Source organism: Scyliorhinus torazame, chromosome 7 (assembly GCF_047496885.1).
Source record: "Scyliorhinus torazame isolate Kashiwa2021f chromosome 7, sScyTor2.1, whole genome shotgun sequence".
Classification (NCBI taxonomy): domain Eukaryota; kingdom Metazoa; phylum Chordata; class Chondrichthyes; order Carcharhiniformes; family Scyliorhinidae; genus Scyliorhinus; species Scyliorhinus torazame.
Genome location: NC_092713.1, coordinates 164,945,569 through 164,969,958, shown reverse-complemented (window position 1 = coordinate 164,969,958; position 24,390 = coordinate 164,945,569). Strand labels below are relative to the sequence as shown.

The 24,390-nt window shown below is 50.7% G+C and overlaps 1 protein-coding gene across 2 annotated transcripts in view; it reads right to left on the bottom strand.

Moving 5' to 3' along the window:
- LOC140426674 (regulator of G-protein signaling protein-like) overlaps positions 1-24,390 on the bottom strand; it is a 186,779-nt gene that overhangs the window by 145,536 nt on the left and 16,853 nt on the right. For both annotated transcript variants that reach the window (XM_072511757.1, XM_072511758.1), the window contains exon 2: positions 19,668-19,741. In XM_072511757.1, the coding sequence (XP_072367858.1) occupies positions 19,668-19,741 (74 nt within the window). The remainder of the gene's footprint in view (positions 1-19,667; positions 19,742-24,390) is intronic.

Genomic DNA, 24,390 nt, shown 5'->3' with positions numbered 1-24,390 from the left:
TAACACATCCAAGTTCTTTGTTGAAGTGTAATTGCCCATAGTATTGTAGGAAAGAAGTAGGCATATCGGAGCAGGGCAAGATCCCACAAACCACAATGTCAGAATGACTATAACTGTGCTTTTGTCACACTAATGCTTGTGGGATAATAAATATGGGCCTGGAAAACAGGAAAGTTTTCGAAACATCCAAACGATCTTGTACATCCTTCTCAAAAGGTTGGCGTGGACTTCCAAAAGATGGTACCTGAACGCAGAGTAAAGCTCCCTCTGCACTGTCCCATCAAACACTCCCAGGACAGGTACAGCAAGGGGTTAGATACAGAGCAAAGCTCCCTCTACACTGTCCCCATCAAACACTCCCAGGACAGGTACAGCACAGAGTTAGATACAGAATAAAGCTCCCTCTACACTGTCCCCATCAAGCATTTCCAGGACAGATACAGCACAGGGTGAGATACAGAGTAAATCTCCCTCTACACTGTCCCATCAAACACTCCCAGGACAGATACAGCACAGGGTGAGATACAGAGTAAAGCTTCCTCTACACTGTCCCCATCAAACACCCCCAGGACAGGTACAGCACGGGGTTAGATACAGAGTAAAGCTCCCTCTACACTGTCCCCATCAAACACTCCCAGGACAGGTACAGCACGGGGTTAGATACAGAGTAAATCTCCCTCTACAATGTCTCATCAAACACTCCCAGGACAGATACAGCACAGGGTGAGATACAGAGTAAAGCTTCCTCTACACTGTCCCCATCAAACACTCCCAGGACAGATACAGCACAGGGTGAGATACAGAGGAAAGCTTCCTCTGCGCTGTCCCCATCAAACACTCCCAGGACGGGTACAGCACGGGGTTAGATACAAAACAAAACTTGATTATTTATTTGTTTGTTCGTTGGCCACAAACAGGTCCCGGAACAGTCGGGTGAATGGCTCCCATGTTCCGAAGAAGCCATCGTCCGACCCCCAGATGGCAAATTTGATTTTCTCAATTGTCTGTTAGGTCGGACAGCCAATCTGCAGCTTTGGGTGGTGCTGCTGATCGTCAGCCAAGCAGGATTCTACGGAGGGCGTTCAGGGAGGCAAAGGCAAGGGTGTCCGCCCTCCTCACCATGAAGAGATCTGGCTGGTCTGATATCCCGAAGACTGCCACTTTTGGGCATGGCACGACCCTCATCCCCACCACGTTGGACATCGCCTCGAAGAAGGCTGTCCAGTGCCCAGCAAGTCTGGGGCAAGACCAGAATATGTGGGCATGATTGGCAGGGCCTCCATGGCACCATTCACATCTGTCCTCCACCTCCGGGAAGAACCTACTCATTCGGGTTCTTGTTAAGTGGGCTACATGTACCACCTTTAGTTGCTTTAGGTTGAGTCTTGCGCACATGGAGGTGGAGTTGACTCTATGTAGTGCTTTGCTCCAGAGTCCCCACCCTATTTTGAGCCCCAGGTCTTCCTCCCATTTCTTCCTCATCGCGACCCATTCAGTGTCAGCCCTCTCTACCAGTTGTTCGTACATGTCGCTACAGTTTCCTCTACCTAGAATGTTTGTGTCCAGTAATTCCTCTAGTAATGTCTGTCGCGGTGGTCGTGGGTACGTCCTCGTCTCCTTCCGTAGGAAGATTTTAAGCTGCAGGTATTTTGAGTTTGTTGCCGTTAGCTAGTTGGAATTTCTCGGTCAGTTCATCCAGTGTTGCGACCCTGCCATCAGTGTATAGGTCTCTGACTGCCAGTGTCCCCCCGTCCTGTCTCCACCTTTTAAAGGTGACGGCGGTGAGCGCTGGTGTGAACCTATGGTTGTTGCAGGAGGGGGGCTTTGACGGACATTTTGGTCAGGCCGAATTGCTGCCATAACTGGTTCCAGGTCTGGAGGGTGGGTTGGATTGGATTGGATTGGATTTGTTTATTGTCACGTGTACCGAGGTACAGTGAAAAGTATTTTTCTGCGAGCAGCTCAACAGATCATTCAGTACATGAGAAGAAAAAGGAATAAAATAAATCAACAACCCTCCTTGTGATCCTAACGCGAAGCGTGAAGGATCACATAACTATGTTGCTTTCCATTCCCTGACCTGGGGGGGGCACTTCCTTCATGGCCTCTTCACTGACCATAGCTATGCAAAAAAATTTTAACTAACAATTCTAAGGGCGCTATGTCAAACAGGGACACGCATTACAAAACAATAAACTGGGAACCTCTAACTATTCTTAATACACTACACTCACTGAAACATTTCATCATCCTAACTTCCTCAACCATACAACAAAATCAAAGCAGTTTATACACAGTCTTCCTGGCTTGTCAGTCAAGCTCAGGATCGTACAATTTACTCATGAACAGTTCTTTACATTTCTTTATTTACAATAAACGCAAGCGAATGCTCTTTATTATAGATCGCGGGGGTCGGGGGTTTGGTCGTATCCGAACATAGGGGATCTGATCCTATATACCGGGGTTCGAGCGCGGTAGGCTCTCCTTCTCCAGTTCCGTAGACGCATAGTCTGCACGATGCAGCAGAGTATCGCCAATACCAGTGAGGTTTCTATTACATAGGACAGAGAGCACCAGGTTATAAACCTGGCACACCAAGATGATGTGGTGTCGCTGGTGACTGGGCTCTGGGTACTGCGGGGAAGTGAAACATTAACGGCTGGGGGGCTTGAAGTCATGGGGTTCGTGTTCACGTGCAACCAAATGTCCATAAAGATGATGCTGATCCATATGAAGGAAGTCCTCATGGCTCTTCTCTTTCCTTTTCTTTCTTCTCTTCTCCGGTCCTGGAGCTTCTGGAGTTCTGTGGAAACAAGCAAAGTGTCTGTAACTATCTTCGTTTAATATCTCGTACGATAGTGTGTCTGTCCTGTAGTGCCAATTACTCCCTTTATAATTGGTCACTATGTGTGACTCCCTCATTTTTTTTCAAAAATCGAATTTTAGGACAAGACACACTTCCCAATAATGAACCAGTGCGAGTCGTCTCGCAGACTGTGCAATTTACCATCCAAATGTTTCAGGATGTAAATAGCATGTGGTTGGCAACCTAAAGGTTACCCAAGGCAAAACAAAACTTTTTGAATGAAAAGTGCCAAAATGTGGTGTGTATGGGCCACGACGGGTAAGAGTTGGATGGAGTCGCCGGGAAGGACGGCTACCAAAGCCGTGTCTCCCCTACCCGAGCGTAGTTGACCAGAGGGGGGGTTCCCAGGCAGGGCGGGTCCCAAGCCGTTTCTCCACTGCCTGAGCAACCAACAAGAACGGGCAAGAAATGTAGTCATCGTTGTGGGGCTGCCGTAGTGGTTCTACCTTCGAACCAGAAGGGCAGTTACGAACGGACATCTGGTTCCTTAACCAGTCTCTGCAGACAAGCTAGTTCCGCTGAACTAGTGTTTTATTTTATTTCCCTGCCTGACAAACAACATTTAACAAACATACAAACAACATAAAACAGTCTGCCGGTTCCATCAGAAAGGACACCACTTCTCCCAAGCGGTTCCTTTTAAAACATCAACTGGACACCTCAGTTCTCGGTTGCGAACAGGCTCGCAAAGGGATTCTCGGTTTGGGAGTCAGACCCAAGGTCGTCCTCTTCGCCCGGGTGTCAAACTCTGGAGTGTATCAGGGCTGAAAGGGCTGCATGGTATGAGGTGGGGTCGCTCTCGTTGTTGCGGACGAGTCGGAACGAGTTATCTCGGTGCCAATAGTTGGTGTCTAGTTGTGTGGGGACAAAATCGGGGTCGTCTGTGTATTTCGGTGGTCGGTGGTGGGGTTTATTTAGGAAAGTGATCATGAAGGGCTTTTGGGGGGTGTCCAAAAATATCCATGTCTGGAACCTGCTTTGGCCAGTGGGTCGGCTTTCACATTTCATGGGGGTGGGAGGAACGATGGTGACTACGGACTTTGATTATCCCAAAAGTCCTGCTCTGGGCTCTCTGTAAATATGACAGAGCAATGGGGCTGAGGGGAGGGGTTTTCCGTCTGCGGAAACAAATCCTCTTGCTTTCCACAGGAGCAGAAATTCCGTGAGGCTGTTGCAGACATAGAGGCTGTCCGAGTATATGTCTGCTGGGCTGGGGAAGGAATCTGGGTGTTCCATTATATACGCGATGGCCGCGAGCACTGCTGCCTGCGCGCCTAAGTGGCCTGGAAGTTTTAACGATATTTCCTCAAGGGCGCATCCCTGCGCGTCCTCGACATAGATACCACAACCTGCTATGCGCTTCCCATCCAAGACTGTGGAAGATCCATCCACATAGATCTTTATGGGCTCACACGTGTCCGTGTGCTGAGGGCTCTGGCTTGTACTACCTATCTGTCTGGGGGGTGTTTTAGCGATAAAGGGGCCTGTGTTGCGGTGTGGAGAGATAATTTCACATTCATGGGGGGTTCCGGGGTACTGTAAGTTGTCGGCTAAAAAGGTGTGCGTCTTTGTCCTTTTAACAGTGATGTCCCGTCCCTGCAAGAGAAGGGTCCATCTCGCTGCTCTAATCTGGCTTACTGTACCGTCCTTGAGTTGTCCGTCCAGTAAAGGTTGGGTGGGGGTGTGTTCGGTGAGACTTGTAATGGGGTTCAGTCCGGTAATATATGAAAAATACTGCACTGCCCAGAATACTGCGAGCAGGTGCCTCTCACAGGCTGAAAATCCCTGCTCCACAGCATCTAAAATTCTGGAGGCGTAAGCTACGGGCCTTAACTGGTCGTGCCGTTCCTGGAGGAGCACGGCCGAAAAGGTGCGGTCTGTGGTCGCTACCTCTATGGCGTAAGGGGAAAGCGGGTCTGGAACTTGTAGTGCGGGGGCTGCTAAGAGTGCCTGTTTTAAAGAGTCCACAGCATCCGTATGCTGCGGAAGCCATTCCCAGGGGGCTCCTTTCTTTAGGAGGTCTGAGAGGGGTGCTGCCTTGCTGGCGAAACCGTCAATGTGGTTTCAGCAGTAGCCAACCAATCCTAAACACGACCGGAGTGCTGAAACGTTCTGGGGAAGGGGCAATTTAGCAATCGAGTCAATCCTTTTATGCTCGATCTCGTGTTTACCATGTGTGATAATTGTTCCCAAATATATCACTTTTTCTTCCAAAATCTGGGCCTTTTTGGGGTTGACTTTACAACCAATTGAGTGTAATAGTTCCAGGAGTTCGGACAGAAGCTCAATGTGCTCTTCCTTGGTGTCTGTCTGCAGTAGTAGGCCGTCTACATACTGAACCAGACATTCGGGGCGAGAGAATTTGGCTAAACCATTTGCCAGCTGTCGGTGGAAAATGGAGGGGGAGTTGTGGAATCCTTGTGGCAGGCATGTCCATGTGAAATGCTGTGCTTTAAAGGTGAAGGCAAATTTGTACTGGCACGCCTTTGCCAATGGAATGGACCAGAATCCGTTACTGACATCCAAAACCGTAAAGAATCAGGAATTGAGTCCCTGCTTGAGCATGGTCTCAGGACTTGTTGCTACTGTGCGGGCTGCTGCGGGGGTGACTTTGTTGAGTTCCCGGTAATCGATGGTCAGTCGCCATGATCCATCGGGTTTTCTCACTGGCCAAACCGGGGCATTATTAGTGGAGGCTACTGATCTAAGTATGCCCTGCTCTAATAAGCTTTCTATTACCTTTGAGATTTCTCCCTCTGCCTCTTGGGGAAATCCATACTGTTTTTGGGGTCTGGGGTCAGGTCCTGTTATTTGTACGGAGCCAGTCATCCGTCCGCAGTCGTGCTTGTGGGTCGCGAATACTGCCCTGTTCTTTTGCAGAACTGCCCTAACCTGCTTGTCCGTACTAAGCGTGGTCGGGTTGAACCAAAATTCGCCTACGGCGCTAATTTTGTTCATGTACTCTCCTATGTTGAGCGTTGCGGGGGCTCTTGCGGATTTTGCCATCTTCCAGACACACTGGTTGACTGGATCGAATGAAAGATTATGGGAATTCATGAAATAGATTCCCAGAATGTGTTCTGCTGTGTGGGGCAGGTCAACTAAAACTACGGGGTGCTTGGTGGCGATGGTACCGATTTGAATGGGTACAGAGGCTGTGATGTGTCCCTGCTGTGAGTGGCCTGTAAAGCCGCTGAGGGTGATAGTGGCTGTAGTGGGCCACGTGTCTTTTTGAAACAGGGTGGAGGAATTTATTGTGGTGCGGGACTCTCCTGTGTCCCATAGAAATTCTATGGCAATCCCTGAATTTTTGCTGCAACTACCGGTCGTCCGGACCTATCCCAAAGGGTGTCGCAGACCCAACTGGGGGAGCCCGTACACCGTCAGTCCGTTACGGTCAAGTCCGTCTGATCTGAACGGGCGCTAACGCTATGAATGGGCTGTGTCTTTTTCTTACTCAGAGTGCCCGTCTGCTGGGCTCTCTGTGGCTTTTTTGGGGCACTGCACTCTCTTGCGGAGTGTCCCAACTGTCCACAGTTGTAACACTCCTGTGACTTGGGTGGGGGGCTGTTCTTTCCCTCATTCACCCATGCGGGGTTCTGGTGTGTTTTTACTGCCTGCATATCTGCGCCGGCCTGCTTTTCCTCGGTATTCTTAACTGCGGGTTTACTTTGAACAGATTGCTCCCAAGGGCTGGACAATCTTTTCACTACCCACTTCTCGTTATGGGCCTCCTCTGAGGGATCATAACTCGTACAAGCTTTCTGTCCTGTTTCTGTGGCATGGGAGATAAGGGTGCGGGTCCATTTGGCCATGTTGTCTGGGGACAAATGGGCACGGTCTACGTCTCCAAAGACTGCTGCAAAGTGAATCCACAGGCGTCCAGCAAACGCTGTGGGGTGCTCGGCTTTCTTTTGCCTACATTTGTTGAGGCCATCTACGGGGTCACCCCGGTTATACCCGATCGCATCCAGGATCGCGGTATGCATTTCTGCAAGGGTGCCTCCTCCTGCATTCTGTGGGTCGGGAAGGGCTGCGGCTACTGAAGGGTCTAAACTTAAAACTGTGAGCTTTACATGCTCTCGTTCATCCAGGCTGTACATAGTCGCCTGATGCTTGACTGTGGCAAAGAAATGGTGGGGGTCTGAGGTGGGGAGGAACGGTGTGATCTTATCGCACGCGTCCCGTAATTGGGTCACTGTTAAGGGGGTGGAATATAGAAATTCCGCATCGTCCGATGTGGCTGTGCGGTGGGTGGTTACTGGGTTCATTGGAGCCTGAACTACCTGCTGTGTGGGGGGTTGGGGCGCTTTTCTCTTTTGTGGCTTTCCCTGCGCACATGTTCCCTGAACATATCTCTGCGCTGTTTCGTTCAATTCTTCCCAATCAGGGCCGTCTTCCTGATCTAATTTTTCTCCAAATGTTTCCTGGAAACCTTTCTGAACAGAAAGCAGCGATTGCAGCTCTGCAATCTGCTTCCGGCACTTCTGTGGTGGCAGCATGGAGTGCTCTTAATGCTGCCTTGAGGTCACTACACTGTTTCTGTAATGCCTCTACCTGGTTTTCCGTTTCTTCTCGTACCAGGACTGCACGTTGCGTGTCCTGATAGGCCTTTTCGTATTGAGACTGAAAGCTGCTTAAGTGCGCCAGACAAGACTGGTGAGCCCTTTTGGCATCATCCACCTCTCCATCTTTTGCCGCCAACTTCCTCCTCAATTCTGAATTCCCCTTTTCTACCTCGCTTACATCGACCTTACTCATTCGATGTATGCCCTCAACTTCTTTCCTGAGCGTACTAGCGACCTCCTCTGTGCCTCGCAATTGTGCCAAGCAGGACAAGATTGCCATCGGCTTGCGAGCTTTCGCTGAGCTCTTTTTGTGGATCTCGCTCAGGTTCTCCCACCAAGTATGTCCTATACTCCCGGGACCTGATTCCTCGTTGTCACAGAATTCATTCCAAAGGGGCCATCCTTTCCCTTTGAGATATTTCCTGATCTCTTCCTCCCAAATGGGACATTGTCCCACTCTACTGCTGCTGGTCGCTGCGACCGCAAATTCCTCTGGGTTCATTAGGCGCTGCATTGCCTGCATTGCCATCTTTCCTATCCGAATGCTGCTCTTCAAATTTTGGGACAGGGGTTTTAATCCGAATGCTGCTCTTCAAATTTGGGACAGGGGTATTAAGGCGGTGCTGTAAATACGGGTACGGCTTTCGCTACTTTCCGAAATACAAACTTCCAACAGTTTTGTCGCAACAAAAAATCTATCAGTTTTACCTTATCGCCCTGTTAGTTACACATGCATACACACACTTCCGAATTATGAGTATTGATCAGAACTGCTTGAACACTTGTGGTTTTCATTTTCCAATTGGATCTCTAATTCAAATTCTTGGGTTCTCCCGGAGTGGATTTCCACTTCTAGATCGGGTCCTGTCAGGATGTCGCCAAATAATGTTGCTAACTTTGCCTTAGTTTAATTGCTCTGTTTTATCACCTTGGCTCTTGAGTCGCCAGGTACCTTTATGATACCGCCACGTGGTTCAAGTCCGAGTAATGATCAATAATCCAATACACCGCTTAGTAAGATTTAAATCAAAGCACGTTTATTATACACAGTAATCACTACTCATGCATAAATTCTACGTCTAAGCTACTTCTTATAACTAACAGGCCTATACTTAACTTGGAACTGGCCCACCAGGTCAGGGAAACAAATGGCCTTTCGTTTGGGTTCTGAGCCTGCGGGTTTCGAAGTTGGTACAGATTGGTAGCTAGGAGCACCTATCTCGTAGCGAGCGTTGAAGTAAGACTTACAATTTTGAGCGGCTGTTGAAGAGTGAAGATCGAGTGAAGAGAGCTGCAAGCGGTGGAAGAGAGAGCTGGAAGAGAGAGCGCCTTGAACTTGGGGCTCAATTCTTATAGTCCTCAGGGGCTTCCCACCTTTCGGAGCGGACTCTGTACCTCGTTCCAAGTGATTGGACTTTGTCCCAATCGCTTGGTTCGATTTTCTCCAATGCTGGAGCGGTTCCCTGATCGATGGGCGGTCCTGAGGTGGTTGTTCACCTCCCTTTGTGTAGGCTTCTGCTGGCGCCAAAGAGTCTGGTTTTGCTTTGTGTGTCTAAATGTTGCTCATCGTTCCCGGGGATTGCTCATTAGTATGCAGATGGATGGTGTTTTTGTTGTGCTGATGGTTGCTGGTATCGATCTTGTCTGGCCTTTCCAGAGGTAAATACACAGCCAACCTGCAGCTGCTCGATTTTGTCCTGTTGGCTGACTTTCCCATTAGCCTTTGCCGTTCGCCATTTTAAATCGGGAGTTAGCCATTTTAAATCGGGTGTTGGCCATTTTAAGTGGCTACAGATCCCCTTCCAGTTCTTTGCTGTTTTGAGAGCAATCGCTAGTGATTCGATCACTAGGGCAAACAGCAGTGGGGACAACGGGCGTCCCTGCCTGGTGCCCCTGTGCAGCTGGAAGTACTGGGAGCTGGTGTTGTTTGTCCGTACACTCGCCGTGGGACCTTTGTACAGGAGCTTCACCCATGAGGTGAACCCTGATCCAAGTCCGAACTGTTCCAGCACCTCTATAAGGTACTTCCACTAGACTCTGTCGAAAGCCTTTTCTGCGACCAGGGAGACGACCTCTGGTGTTCGCTCCCCGGATGGGGTCATGATCACGTTCAGCAGGCGCCTGATGTTTGAGGTTAGCAGTCTACCTTTGACAAAGCCCGTCTGGTCCTCTGCGACCACCTCTGGAACGCAATTCTCCAACCTCTTGACTAGGATTTTGGCCAATATTTTAGAGTCTACATTTTATAGAGAGATGGGTCTGTATGACCCACATTCCGTTGGGTCTTTGTCTTTCTTAGGTATTAGCGAGATTGAGGCCTGTGCTAGTGTAGGTGATAGTGTGCCCCTAGCCAGTGAATCTGTGAACATCTCCCGCACTACGGGGCCAGTGCTGTAGCGAATGATTTTTAGAAGTCCGCCAGGAACTCGCCTGGTCCCGGTGCCTTCCCCGCCTGCTTGAAGCTAATACTCTACATGATCTCTCCCAGTTCTAGTGGTGCTCCCAGGCCCCGTTTTCTGTCATCCCCCGCAACTGGCATCTCCAGTCCATCGAGGAACTGTTTCATCCCCGATTCCCCTGCTGGGGGTTCTGAGGAGTACAGCCCTTGGTAAAAGACCTCAAAAGGTTTTGTTGACCTTTTCTGGGTCTGTTTCTAATGTGCCTCTGTTGTCCCTAATTTGCGCAATCTCTCGAGTGGCTGCCTGCTGTCTCAGCTGATGTGCCAGCAGGTGGCTGGCTTTTTCTCCATGTTCATATAGGGTCCCCCATGCCTGGCGGAATTGCTGCACTGTTTTCCTCATGGAGAGAAGGTCAAAGTCCATTTTGTAGCTTTTCCTCTCTGCTAGGAGCTCAACAGTTGGGGCCTTGGAGTATTTCCGGCCTACCTCCAGTATGGAGTCGACCAGCTGCTGCCTAGCCATCCTTCCCTCCCTGTCTCTTTGCGCTTTGCAGGGTGGAGGGTGAGACCTACACGTTTTGGTTGTTCTCCGTATACTCCACTATGGCCTGTGATACCCTTTCGGTGAAAGCCGTGTTGGCTAGTAGGGCAGTGTCCAACCTCCATGTGGGGCGTTGGGCCCTGCCCGTCTCCAACCTCACGTCCATGTAATGTGGAGCGTGGTCGGAGATTACAATTGCAGAGTATTCCGCTTTGACCAACCCTGGAAGCATCACAAAGAAGTCAATCCTGGCATGTACGTTATGCACTGGGGAGAAGGAGAACTCTTTCTCCCCCGGGTGGGCGAACCTCCAGGGGTCCACCGCCCCCATCTGCTCCATAAACAGACCGAGTTCCTTCGCCATGTTTGAGGTCTTCCTTGTTTTGGGGTTTGACCTATCTGTCCGTGGGTCCTGTACACAGTTAAGGTCCCTCCCCCCCCCTCCCCATGATCAGTCGGTGTGTCGCTATGTCGGGGATTTCCACCATGGTCTTTTTAATTAAACACTGCATCCGCCATGTGCATCTGCCCCTTTTTAATAAATTTTGTGTCGTCTCAGTTGGGAGCGTGCACGTAACAAATACTACCGATGCCCCGTCTAGGGCCCCGCTGACCATGACGTACCGCCCCCCCTAGGTCTATAACCGTCTTCGTCGCCTTAAACATCGTCCTCTTGCTGATCAGTATTGCCACCCGCCTGGTTTTCGTCCCATAGCAGGAATGGTAGGTTTGTCCCACCCACAGTTACTTACCTTACCCGCAGTCGGTCCTGCTCTCTCAGGTGCATCTCTTGGAGGAAGATTATGTCGGCTCCCATGTTTCTTAGATGGGTGAAGACTCTGGATCTTTTCACTGGGCCGTTGAGCCCCCTGACGTTCCAGGTGACTATCCTGGTGGGAGGCTTCTGCCCCTCGCTCCTGTGGGATTAACCATACTTACTTGGTGGACGCGCCCCTGCCCTCCGGGGTTTCCCTTTGTTAGGGGGCCATCCAGGATGGCTGCTGTCACTGCTCTCTCCATGTGGTCGGGTCCCTGCGCCCCAGGGTTTCCCTTTGTCCCGGGGGCACCCGACATGACCGCCCACTGTGCGTCCGCCATGGGGTTAGGCTCCTGCACTCCGGGGTCTCCCTTCACCCAGAGACCGTACTGGATGGTTGCTTGCAGAGCTTGTTTGCTCTGGGCCCTTGGTTGCGGCCCTTTGTAGCCATATTGCTGCTCTCGCTCTGGTCCTATTTTTTACCCCCGCCCCCCCGTTAGTGACGCCGAAGGGGATCCTAAGGAAGTGATATAGACGGCTGTCTGCTTCGAAGGCGGTGTATGGCTGGTCAGGTTTACGGATGGGGAGCTGGTGGTAAGCGGATTTCAGGTCCACCGTTGAGAAGACCCAGTACTGTGCAATCTGACTAACCATGTCAGATATGCGTGGAGGGGATACGCGTCGAGCTGCGTGTACCTGTTGATGGTCTGGCTGTAGTCCACGACCATTCGGTGTTTCTCCCCAGATTTAACCACTACCACTTGAGCTCTCCAGGGGCTGTTGTTGGCCTCAATGATGCTTTCCCGAAGCAACCGCTGGACTTCGGACCTGATGAAGGTCTTATCCTGGATGCTGTACCGTCTGCTCCTGGTGGCGACGGGTTTTCAATCTGGAGTTAGATTGCAAAGAGGGAAGGTGGGTCAACCTTTAGGGTCGCGAGACCACACACAGTAAGGGGTGGTAAGGGTCCGCCGAATTTAAGGATTAGGCTCTGGAGGTTGCACTGGAAATCTCGGCCGAGGATAAGTGCAGCGCAGAGGTTAGGGAGAACGTAGAGGCGGAAGCCGTGGAATTCTACGACCTGGACCGTGAGCGTGACCGTACAGTACCCCTGGATCGCTATGCAATGGGATCCGGAGGCCAGGGAGATTTTTTGATTGGCGGGGTGTATCGTGAGGGAGCAGCGCCTTACCGTATCCGGGTGTATAAAGCTCTCGGTGCTCCCAGAGTCCAGCAGGTAAAGAGGTCACATGGCCGTCGACTTTCACACTGGTGGATGCGTTGGTCAGGTTATGCGGGCGAGACTGATCGAGTGACATGGAGGTGAGCCTTGGTTGGTCGTCGGGTAATGGGGCGGCCATTGAGTTCAGATCTTGGAACGCTGGTGGTGTCCATGTGCTGAGGGGTAGACAAGATGGCGGCGCTCAGAGATCTTGGGGGTTACAAAATGGCGGCGCCCATGGAACGCACATTGCGGGGGTGGAGCAAGATGGCGGCGCCCATGAAACGCACATGTCGCGCTGAGAGGAAGATGGCGGCGCCCACTGATCGCACATGGTCTGGGCGGGGAGGAAGAGATTGCGGCGCCCATTGTCTGTGACTGGGGGGGTGAGGGCGATCGCGGCCACCGAGCGAGCCTGGCACACCGTGGCGAGGTGGCCCTTCTTCCCGCAGGCTTTACAAATGGTAGCGCGGGCCGGGCAGCGTTGGCGGGGGTGCTTTTGCTGGCCGCAAAAGTAGCATCGGGGCTCCCCGGGGTTTGCTGGCTGGCGTATAGCGCAGGCGTATTGGCTGGGCAGTGCCCTCTGGGCAGCTGCCTATGAGGTCCATGAAGCGTAGGAGGAGTGGGCCGCGCGGTTGGGGGCATAGGACTGGACGTTGCACAGGGCGACCGTCATGGAGAGCGCTAGCGTTTTAGTCTCTGCGAGGTCGCGTGTGGCCCCTTGTAGGAGCCACTGACGTATGATATCTGACCCAATTCCAGTCAGAAAGGCGTCCCTCATAAGGAGGTCGGAGTGTTCCTTAGCTGTAACGTCCTGGCAGTCCCAGTCCCGGACTAGTGGGATTAGGGCCCTCCAGAAGTCTTCTATGGACTCACCCAGTAGCTGAGAATGAGTTGCGAGTGCGTGCCTGGAGAAGAGCGTGTTTGTCTTCTGCTCGTAACTGTCCTTGAGTCGAGTCATGGCTTCGCCGTAGTTTGGCGCATCCTGGATCAGCGGGAAGACTTTGGAGCTCAGCCTGGAATATAAGATATGGATCTTCTGAGCCTCTGGAACAGGGGTCGGAGCCGCGTTGATATACGCTTCAAAGCAAGCTAGCCAGTGCTGGAAGTCCTTTCTGGCGTCGCTTGAGTGCGGATCCAGCTGCAGGCGATCTGGTTTAATACGGAGGGTCCATCCTTCGAAACCGATACCAATAAGTTGAGGCACGATCAATTTGACTTAAAGACGAAAGTTGAATCCAAACTGAGGCTTTATTGGTATCAGATGTGTGGCCTCCCACAGCAGCTGGCAAAATGGCTGCAAGCTGGAGGACACACATATTTATACCCCGTCTCCTGGGCAGAGCCAGCAGGCAGTGGCCACAGGCGAACCTGTAGTGCAGGTTCTATCGTACATCCTCTAATATAAGTACAAAAGTGGTTTACCATACTTTGTATGTGACCCAGAGCTTCGCAGGGTACAGCATACCAAAGCGTACGCCATTCTTTTACAGGGCTGCTTTTTTCTGTTAAACTCAGCCCGTTTCCTGGCCAGGTCCACCCCAATGTCCCGGGATATCCTAATAGTATGTCCTTCCCAGCTGCAGTTTTTGGACTGCCTGGCCCAGCGCAGGATTCTTTCTCGGTTCTGGTACCGGTGCAGTTTGGCTATTGCTGCCCTCGGTTGTTCCCCAGCTTTGGGTTTTGGGTGCAGCAACCGGTGTGCTCTGTCTATTTCTGGTGGGTTGGGGAAAGGCTCCCTTCCCACCAGGTTGCCTAGCATCTCGGTCACGTATACCGTGGGGTCCCTGCCTTCGATCCCCTCTGGTAGGCACACAATCCGCAAGCCTGAATGTCCGCTTTTATCTCAGCCTTTATCTCCTGTTGGTGCTCCTTCAGTGCCTTGGTGAAGGTTGCCTTCCAGCACCCCCCGCACCCCCCCCAACCCTCCCCCCCACTGATGCGGGAGGAGCTTGTTCCTGTCTGTCTTACTCCTGTTGATTTGGTAAAACTTGTGCTTCGCTGCCTATTGCGCTGCTGGGCTCGTCAGAGTGTGGTCGTCCCTGGCCCCTCCCATTCCTGGTCTCTGCTCGGCCCCTAGTTTGGCTTTTTCCGGGCATTTTTTCTTATATTGCCCGTCTCTTTCTTCCTCTAACTTACTAGAGTTGGGGAATGAGTTACTGCGTCTTTTTTGGCGAGTTATCGTAGAAAAGTGACTATTTTTCACACCACACTACATGTGTCCAGCACCCCCCATGGAGGCTGGACACAGCCCTCCTCATCGACAAGGCATTCCGCGAAAGAATGTCACAAGCCATTGACGGGTATGTAACCTGCAACATTGGGAGGCACTGAAGGCGGTCATAAGGGGGGAAATAATTGCATACAAGACACTCAGGGATAAGGAGAGGGCAGCTGGGCAGCGGATGGTTGGCTCCATATTAGAAGTGGATCGGCGATAGTCCACACTGGGATTCCCCCACTGGGAAGTACTGACGGAGGGGCAAAAACTACAAATGGAATTCAACTTGCTCTCCACTGGAAAAGCAGTGAACCAGCTCTGCCGACACAGGGGACCTTCTATGAGCACGGAGACAAGGCTGGCCACCTGCTGGCTCACCAGCTGAGAAAGCAGGCAGCCACCAGGGAAATAGCTTGGGTGAAGGATGGGAGAGGCAAGCTAGTCACAGCACCACATGAGATCAACGAGGCCTTTGTGACTTTCCACCGAGAGCTGTACTCTTCTTTTTTATTTAAATTTAGAGTACCCAATTCATTTATTCCAATTAAGGGGCAATTTTTCATCATAGGATCACAGAATTTCCAGTGCAGGAGGCGGCCATTCAGCCCATCGCGTCTGCACCGGCTCTTGGAAAGAGCACACCACCCCAGCCCATACCTCCACCCCATCCCCACACCTCCACCCTATCCCCGTAACCCCAACGAACCTTTTTTGGACATTAAGTGCAATCTAGCATGGCCAATCCACCTAACCTGCACATCCTAGGACTGTGGGAGGAAACCGGAGCACCCGGAGGAAAACCACACAGACACGGGGAGAACGTGCAGACTCCGCATAGACAGTGACCCAAGCCGGGAATCGAACCTGGGACCCCGGAGCTGTGGAGCAACTGTGCTAACCACTGTGCTGCCCTTTAGCGTGTCCAATTTAGCCTGGCCAATCTACCTACCCTGCACATCTTTGGGTTGTGGGGGCAAAACCCACACAAACACAGGAAGGATATGCAAACTCCACATGGATAGTGAGCCAGAGCCGGGATCGAACCTGGGACCTCAGCGCCGCGAGGCTGCAGTGCTAACCACTGCGCCATCGTGCTGCCCTTGTTGTACACTTCTGTGTCCCTGGAGGGGGCCTCGAAGATGAAACAGTTCCTTGCCGGGCTGGACATACCAGTCATGGGGAGGAGAGAAAGCAGGGCCTAGAAGCACCATTGGGACTGGGAGAAGTCATGGAGAGTATCCACTCAATGCAGCCGGGGAAGGCATCGGGTTCAGACGGATTCCCAGTGGACCTTTTGCGACAGCACTGGCCCCGCACCTGTGGGAGATATTCAATAATTCGCTGTCGAGAAGGTACTTCGGCACAGGCCTCGATATCACTGATCCCTAAAATAGACAAAGACCCGACGGAGGCGGGTCATGACCCCACCCAGGATGGGAACACCAGAAGTGATCATCTCCCTGAACGCAGAGATAGCCTTTGAAAGAGTTAAATGGAGTTACCTCATGGAGGTACTGGAACCATTTGGGTTGGGCCGAGGTTCACCTCGTAGGTGAAACTACTGTACAGTGCTCACATGGCGAGCTTACGGACAAACACCATTGCTCTAAATACTTCTGGCTGCACAGAGGAACGAGGCAGGGATGTGTCCCCACTGCTATTTGCCCTGACAATCGAGCCACCAGCCATCGCTCTCAGATCAGCGAAGGAGTGGGGAGGCATCCAGAGGGGAGACAGGGAACATAGAGTACTCTATGCAGATGACTTGTTCCTCTATGACTCGAATCCCCTAGCCAGCATGGGAGGTAAATGGAACTCCTAAGACAGTTTGGAGCCTTCTCAGGTTACAAACTTAACCCGAGCAAAAGTGTAAATCTTCCCCGTGAACCCACAAAGGGGAGTAATCCGAGCTGGGGAAGCTGCCATTCAAGTTGGCCCAAACCAAATTCCGCTACCTGGGGATCCAAATAGCCCACAACTGGACACGGACCCACAAATGGAACCTCACAAGTCTGGTGGAGGAGGTAACGAGGGACCTGAGGAGATGGGACTCACTCCCGCTCTCCCTGGCAGGGAGAGTGCAGACAATCAAAATAAACGTGCTCCCCAGGTTCCTCTTCCTGTTCAGATCCCTTCCGAACTTCATCCCCAAGGCCTTCTTCACTAAGATAGACAAACTAATCATGGCATTTGTGTAGGGGGTGGGCGGGGGGGGAAGAACCCAAGGATTAGAAAGAGTGTACTGAAAAGGAGGAGGAACATGGGGGGCTTGGCCCTCCCAAGCCTCCTATTCTACCATGGGCAGCTACCGCAGAAAGAGTTTGGGGATGGCACAAGGAGCCGGGAGCAGAATGGGTTAAAATGGAGGAGAGCTCCTGCACAGGGACATCCCTCCGAGCACTGGCCACAGCCCCACTCCCATCCCCCCCAGCCAGGTACTCAAGAAGCCCAGTGGTAGTGGTCACCCTGAGAATGTGGAACCAACTGAGACACCATTTTGGTCAACCATGGCCCTCCATCTGCAAGGACCATAAATTCCCCTCCGTGACTATGGATGCCACCTTTAAAAGGTGGAGGCAGGTTGAAGGGGAACTGATGGAAGGGGAACTGACGGTAGGGGACTTAGATGGCAGAGTAGTGACCCTGGGGCAATACACGGACAAGCTCCAGCTCCCAAAAGAGAATGAGTTACATTATATGCAAATAAGGAATTACCTCCGAAAGGCAACAGCAACGTCCCCCAGCTAACAGGATACTGCCTACTGGACAGACGTCTGACCGCAGGCAAAGTAGGGGACGTTAACTGTGCCGACACTTACGGATGTCCACTAGAGGAGGTACGGTCACCACTGGATGAGACGTGGGAGAAGTGGGAGGGAGAGTTAGGCACAGAGATAGGGAATGACTCTGGATCGAAGCACCACACAGGGCAAACTCCACCCCCACGAGCGCAGGGCTGAGCCTAATGCAGCTAAAGGTGGTGCACAGGACGCACCTAACCAGAACTCAAATGAGCAGGTTCTTCCCAGAGGTGGAGGACAAATGTGAGTGGTACCAGGGAGGCCCCGCCAACTGCACCCACATGTTCTAGTCTTGCCCCAGACGCGCACTGGATAGCCTTTTCCAAGGCCATGTCCAAGGTTGTGGGGGTGAGTATGGAGCCATGCCCACCATGGCGGTCTTTGGGGTATCAGAGCAGCGAGAGCTCTTTATGGGGAAAGGGGTGGATTCCCTAGCCTTTGCCTCCTTTGTCCCTCCCGAAGACTCCTGCTCGGCTGGGGACCAGCAGCGTCACCCAAGGCCGCAGACTGGCTGTCCGGCTTGGCAGAGTTTCTCAAACAGGAAAAAATAAAATTCGCCATTCAGGGATCGGAGGAAGGATCCCACAGCGCGTGGAAGCTATTCACCAGCCTGTTCCGAGACCTGTTCGTGACCAGCGACCAATAAGTGAGGGGGAAGGGAGGGCAGACCAAATCAGACAGTGGAGGGAGAAAAGAAAGGGGGAGGGAGGGGAAAGGCGGGGGGGTGGGTAGAGGAAAGGATGGGGGGGGGGGGGGCAGGAGCAGGGGAGACAATGCTAAGGAAAACACAGGGCAAGCAGGGCAGGGGAAACAGAAGGGCCAAAGGGTGAGAGCACACATGGGGGAGACCACAGCGACCACTGCAGCAATGCCGAAGCACGTCTGGCCTCCACAAACACTCCCTCTGATATGTTCTAGCACCAGGAGGCAACAGTATCATAACTAAAACAGTATGGTTGTGGCAGCTAACCTACAGGGGGCTCAAAGATAGGAGTTCCCACACCTGTACATATGTTCCTTTGCTTGAATAATAATTCATTATTTCCTTTGTTTTATGATTTTTGTGTGTACTGTTGTTCTTTTTCCTTATATATTTTTCTGGTTTTTCATGGCAAATGCCACTGTAAATAATTATGAAATCAATTAAAAATACTTCAAAAATCAAAGAATGGGGGGGTTGTAGGATTGGAGGATACACGGATAGGGAGGGATGAGGCCATGGGGGGGATTTGAACAAAGGATGAGGATTTTACAATTGAGGAACTGCGAAGAGCCAATGGAGTTGAGCGAACACAGGGGTAAGAAATAAATGTGTGTTTTGGTTAAGCTTTTACTGGAGAGAGAGTTAAGAGCCCTCAATGATAAAATTCCTTGACAGTTCAAAAATTGTTGGTTGCCTTGTTTTTAACTTGAGTTGATGGGTGATTCACACATTTATGTCCATCTGAAAACACCCTGCTTGGAGTTTCTCCACATTCTCCCCGTGCCTGCGTGGGTTTCGCCCCCACAACCCAAACATGTGCCTGGTAGGTGGATTGGCCGCGCTAAATTGCCCCTTAATTCGATAAAAATGAATTGGACATTCTAAATCTGTATTTTTTTTTAATGTAAATTTAAAAATGTTTTTAAACATCCTGCAGAAAATGAACTACCTTCTGAACAGGGTAACATCGCAGCTTGTGATGTGGAAAGTGGAACAGCAAATTGGGGCACAGCAAGATCCCGCAAGCAGCAAAGCAAAAATCAGGGGCGGGATTCTCCGTCCCGCCAGTCCTGTTTTCCGCCACGGCGCACGCCCGCCGGCAGCGGGATTCTCCGTTCCCGCAGCCAACCACTGGCGTTTCCCATTGTGGCCACCCCCACGCCATCGGGTGGGCGTAGGTGCGATGCCAGTGAAGCAGAGGATCCTGCAGATGGAAAATTCTGCAGCAGATCATCTGTTCAAGGAGGGATTGGTTGAGAGGTAAATTGTGGCCATGAAACAGGAGGAGAGTTTCCTGGCTCGTCCACGCAGTGCAATATGTGATGTCCAGCTGAGCGGGCAGGCACTGCGTCAATATGATATTCCATCGGAAATGTGGCATCTCTGACAATGCTACATTCCCTCAGTCGTGCCACACAATAACATCAAAATGCTGGAAAAGTACGAGAAACAATAATTTAAAAGCAGGAGAACAGAACGAATGAAATATTCCTTGTGAAATGAATCGAACTATCCTATCCACACACTGAAGCAGCAGCTTAAGTGCTTTATAACGGGTTCCAAATGATTTATTCAACTCCCAACACTTACCGGCAAGCTGAGGAACGTGTTTAGGAAGTCCACAAATATGTCATTTTTAAGTAGCTCTTGGAAATTGGGCCGGCCTGAAACACAAGGATCATAGAGAGAGGTCAAATAGGGCGGGATGGTCCCAGATACCAAATCACAATCAGGGTGGTGGCTGTTGCAGAGCCTGCAAGGAGAGGCGGCGGGGTAGGGGGGGGGGGGGGGGGGGGTTGCTCTTTGCGTTTTTTAACGAACTGTCAACCAGCACCACCAATCAAAATACTGCAAAAAGCAGACAAACAAAATGAAGAAAGACAACAATTCGTAGATTCCAATCTGTTTCTACTCAGTCCCAGGTATCTGTTATTCTGTATATAAACCACCCGAACCCTCGATTAGATTCCAGCCTGTAACTCACTCCCGGGTATCTGTTATTCTATATATAAACCACCCAAATCCCTCGATTAAATTCCAGTCTGTAACTCACTCCCGGGTATCTGTTATTCTATATATAAACCACCCAAACCCCCCTATTAGATTCTAGTCTGTAACTCACTCCCGGGTGTCTGTTATTCTATATATAAACCACCCAAACCCCTTGATTAGATTCCAGTCAGTAATTCACTCCCGGGTATCTGTTATTCTATATATAAACCACCCAAACCCCTCGATTAGATTCCAGTCAGTAATTCACTCCCGGGTATCTGTTATTCTATATATAAACCACCCAAACCCCTCGATTAGATTCCAGTCTGTAACTCACTCCCGGGGATCTGTTATTCTATATATAAACCACCCAAACCCCTCGATTAGATTCCAGTCAGTAATTCACTCCCGGGTATCTGTTATTCTATATATAAACCACCCAAACCCCTTGATTAGATTCCAGTCAGTAATTCACTCCCGGGTATCTGTTATTCTATATATAAACCACCCAAACCCCTCGATTAGATTCCAGTCAGTAATTCACTCCCGGGTATCTGTTATTCTATATATAAACCACCCAAACCCCTCGATTAGATTCCAGTCTGTAACTCACTCCCGGGTACCTGTTATTCTATATATAAACCACCCAAACCCCTCGATTAGATTCCAGTCTGTAACTCACTCCCGGGTATCTGTTATTCTATATATAAACTACCAGAACCCCTCGATTAGATTCCAGTCTGTAACTCACTCCCGGGTATCTGTTATTCTATATATAAACCACCCAAACCCCTCGATTAGATTCCAGTCTGTAACTCACTCCCGGGTATCTGTTATTCTCTATATAAACCACATAAACCCCTCGATTAGATTCCAGTCTGTAACTCACTCCCGGGTATCTGTTATTCTATATATAAACCACCCAAGCCCCCCTATTAGATTCTAGTCTGTAACTCGCTCCCGGGTATCTGTTATTCTATCTATAAATCACCCGAACTCCTCGATTAGATTCCTGTCTGTAACTCACTCCCGGGCATCTGTTATTTTATATATAAACCACCCAAACCCCTCGATTAGATTCCAGTCTGTAACTCACTCCCGGGTATCTGTTATTCTATATATAAACCACCCAAACCCCTCTATTAGATTCTAGTCTGTAACTCACTCCCGGGTATCTGTATTCTATATATAAACCACCCGAACCCCTCTATTAGATTCCAGTCTGTAACTCACTCCCGGGTATCTGTATTCTATATATAAACCACCCAAACCCCTCGATTAGATTCCAGTCTGTAACTCACTCCCGGGTAACTGTTATTCTATCTATAAACCACCCAAACCCCTTGATTAGATTCCAGTCTGTAATTCACTCCCGGGTATCTGTTTTTCTATATATAAACCACCCGAACCCCTCGATTAGATTCCAGTCTGTAACTCACTCCCGGGTATCTGTTATTCTATATATAAACCACCCGAACTCCTCGATTAGATTCCAGTCTGTAACTCACTCCCGGGTACCTGTTATTCTATATATAAACCACCCGAACCCCTCGATTAGATTCCAGTCTGTAACTCACACCCGGGTATCTGTTATTCTCTATATAAACCACCCGAATCCCTCGATTAGATTCCAGTCTGTAACTCACTCCCGGGTATCTGTTATTCTATATATAAACCACCCAAACCCCTCGATTAGATTCCAGTCTGTAACTCACTCCCGGGTATCTGTTATTCTATCTATAAACCACCCAAACCCCTTGATTAGATTCCAGTCTGTAATTCACTCCCGGGTATCTGTTATTCTATATATAAACCACCCGAACCCCTCGATTAGATTCCAGTCTGTAACTCACTCCCGGGTATCTGTTATTCTATATATAAACCACCCGAACCCCTCGATTAGATTCCAGTCTGTAACTCACTCCCGGGTATCTGTTATTCTATATATAAACCACCCGAACCCCTCGATTAGATTCCAGTCTGTAACTCACTCCCGGGTGTCTGTTATTCTATATATAAACCACCCGAACCCCTCGATTAGATTCCAGTCTGTAACTCACACCCGGGAATCTGTTATTCTGTATATAAACCACCTGTCATAATATCCACTCATGTATATAATGAGGTGCAGACAGGCAGTGATTGGCACACAGGATAACCAATGAACACACACGACACATAACAACCAATCACCAGACAGGACACCACCACTATAAAGCACACAGGGCATCAAGACTCTCCCTCTCTCTACAGGACACAGCTACTGAGATGGTAAGAGTGCACAAGCCAGTGAGCACTATCACCATGAGGTAGAGAGTTAGTCTGGTCAAGCCAGTAGGAGGTTATCAGTTAGATTGATAGAGTGTCAACTCACAGCAGACTATGTACAGCAATCAGCAAGTTCAATAAAACAGTGTTGGATCATCGCCCGTGTCAGAAGCCTGTTGCAGTCAACGTTGAACCAACTTACTGGTACCAGAGTGCTATTAATCCTAACAAACCTAACTCGAGTGCATCTGCAACGACCAGCAAGCAGCCATCCAGCGGCATGGAGAAGATCCAGCCTCCTTTGCAACTCCGGATCTCCGGCAACCTCGGCGCCAACTGGAAAGTCTTCAAATAAAAGTTCCTCCTGCACATCGAGGCCTCCGACCTTGAGGCAGCATCGGATGCCAGAATGATTGCACTGTTCCTGTCGACTGCGGGGGATCACGCCATCCACATTAATAACTCGCTTACGTTTGCCGATGGCGAAGACAAGACAAAGTTCAAGACAGTTCTGCTGTAATTCGACAGCCACTGCGACATTGAGGTGAATGAGAGCTTTGAACGATACATCTTCCAACAGAGGCTTCAGGGTAAGGATGAACCTTTTTAGTCCTTCTTGACCTATCTCTGCATCCTAGCGCAGTCATGTAATTATGACTCAACAACTGATTCCATGATCCGGGATCAGATCGTTTTCGGGGTCCAGTCCGACTCCCTGCGGGAGCAGCTCCTCAAAATCAAACAGTTGACTCTCTCCGTCGCCATCGAAACGTGCGTTGTCCATGAGCATGCCAGAAATCGCTACTCCCTCATCAGGGCGGCAGAAACTGCAAAACTGGCCTCCCACGCGGCAGAAAGGGTGCAGGCCATAGCGAAAATGCAAGGCCTGAGCATCGAGGAGAGTGGCAGTTTCGCGCACTTTTCTCGGGTCCCCACGCATGCGCGCCACGACCGGGTGGACAATGAGGCCGAAGATCGTCGGTCGATCGCACTGCGCATGCGCGATGGCGCACAAAACGTGCTGACGTCAGCGTCATGACATGTCCGAATTATGGCTCCGCCCATTTAAAGCGGCAATGTCCAGCCAAAGGCAGGCGATGTCTACAGTGTGGAAAGCCTGGGCACTACGTGGCCTTCTGCTGGTCCGCTCCACCGAACAACAGCCAGCGATCCCAGCTGCAGCGCAGACGTGACCGCTGCGTACAATAAGGCATGGAGGATTCTGATCCAGACAACCCAACGGATCCCGATGCCGACTGCCTCGAGTCTCCATATCGGGTGGGCATCATCACCACACGCGAGTTGGTCTCTACCGTGCCTGCCAACCGCCTTTCGATCCTCAGTGTGGATCCTGACGACGAGTGGTGTGCTGTCATCACGGTCAACCAGTCTCGCATCCGATTTAAATTGGTCATTGGTGCGTCTGCTAACCTCATATCACAGTCGGAACTCGACAGCATCCGACACCAACCTAGCATTCTTCCACCAGCCTACCAGCTCCTTGACTACAATGGTAATGCCATAGCTGCCAGTGGGTCATGTCAGCTAGGTGCCTCTCACAAGGCAATCAAGGCAACATTGAGATTCGAGATCGTCCGGCCTGACAAGACATCCCTGCTCAGTGCTCAAGCATGCAAACTCCTAAATCTTGTACAGCGAGTTCATGCCATGTCCTCGACACCGGCGACGGCCTCGCCCAATGCGAATCTCCAGGCTGAGATAGACGATATCCTCACACAATACCAGTGTGTTTGATGGGATGGGCACGCTCCCATATAGCTACACGATATTGCTAAAGTCGAATGCCACCCCAGTCATCCATGCACCACGCCGGGTGCCGGCTCCCCTCAAGGATCATCTGAAAACGCAGCTACGAGAGCTCCAAGACCAGGGCATCATCTCAAAGGTCACAGAACCCACAGACTGGGTCAGTTCCATGGTCTGCGTCAAGAAACCCTCTGGCGAACTCCACATTTGCATTGATCCCAAAGACCTAAATCGCAACATCATGCGAGAGCATTACCCGATCCCGAAGCGTGAAGAATTGACCTGT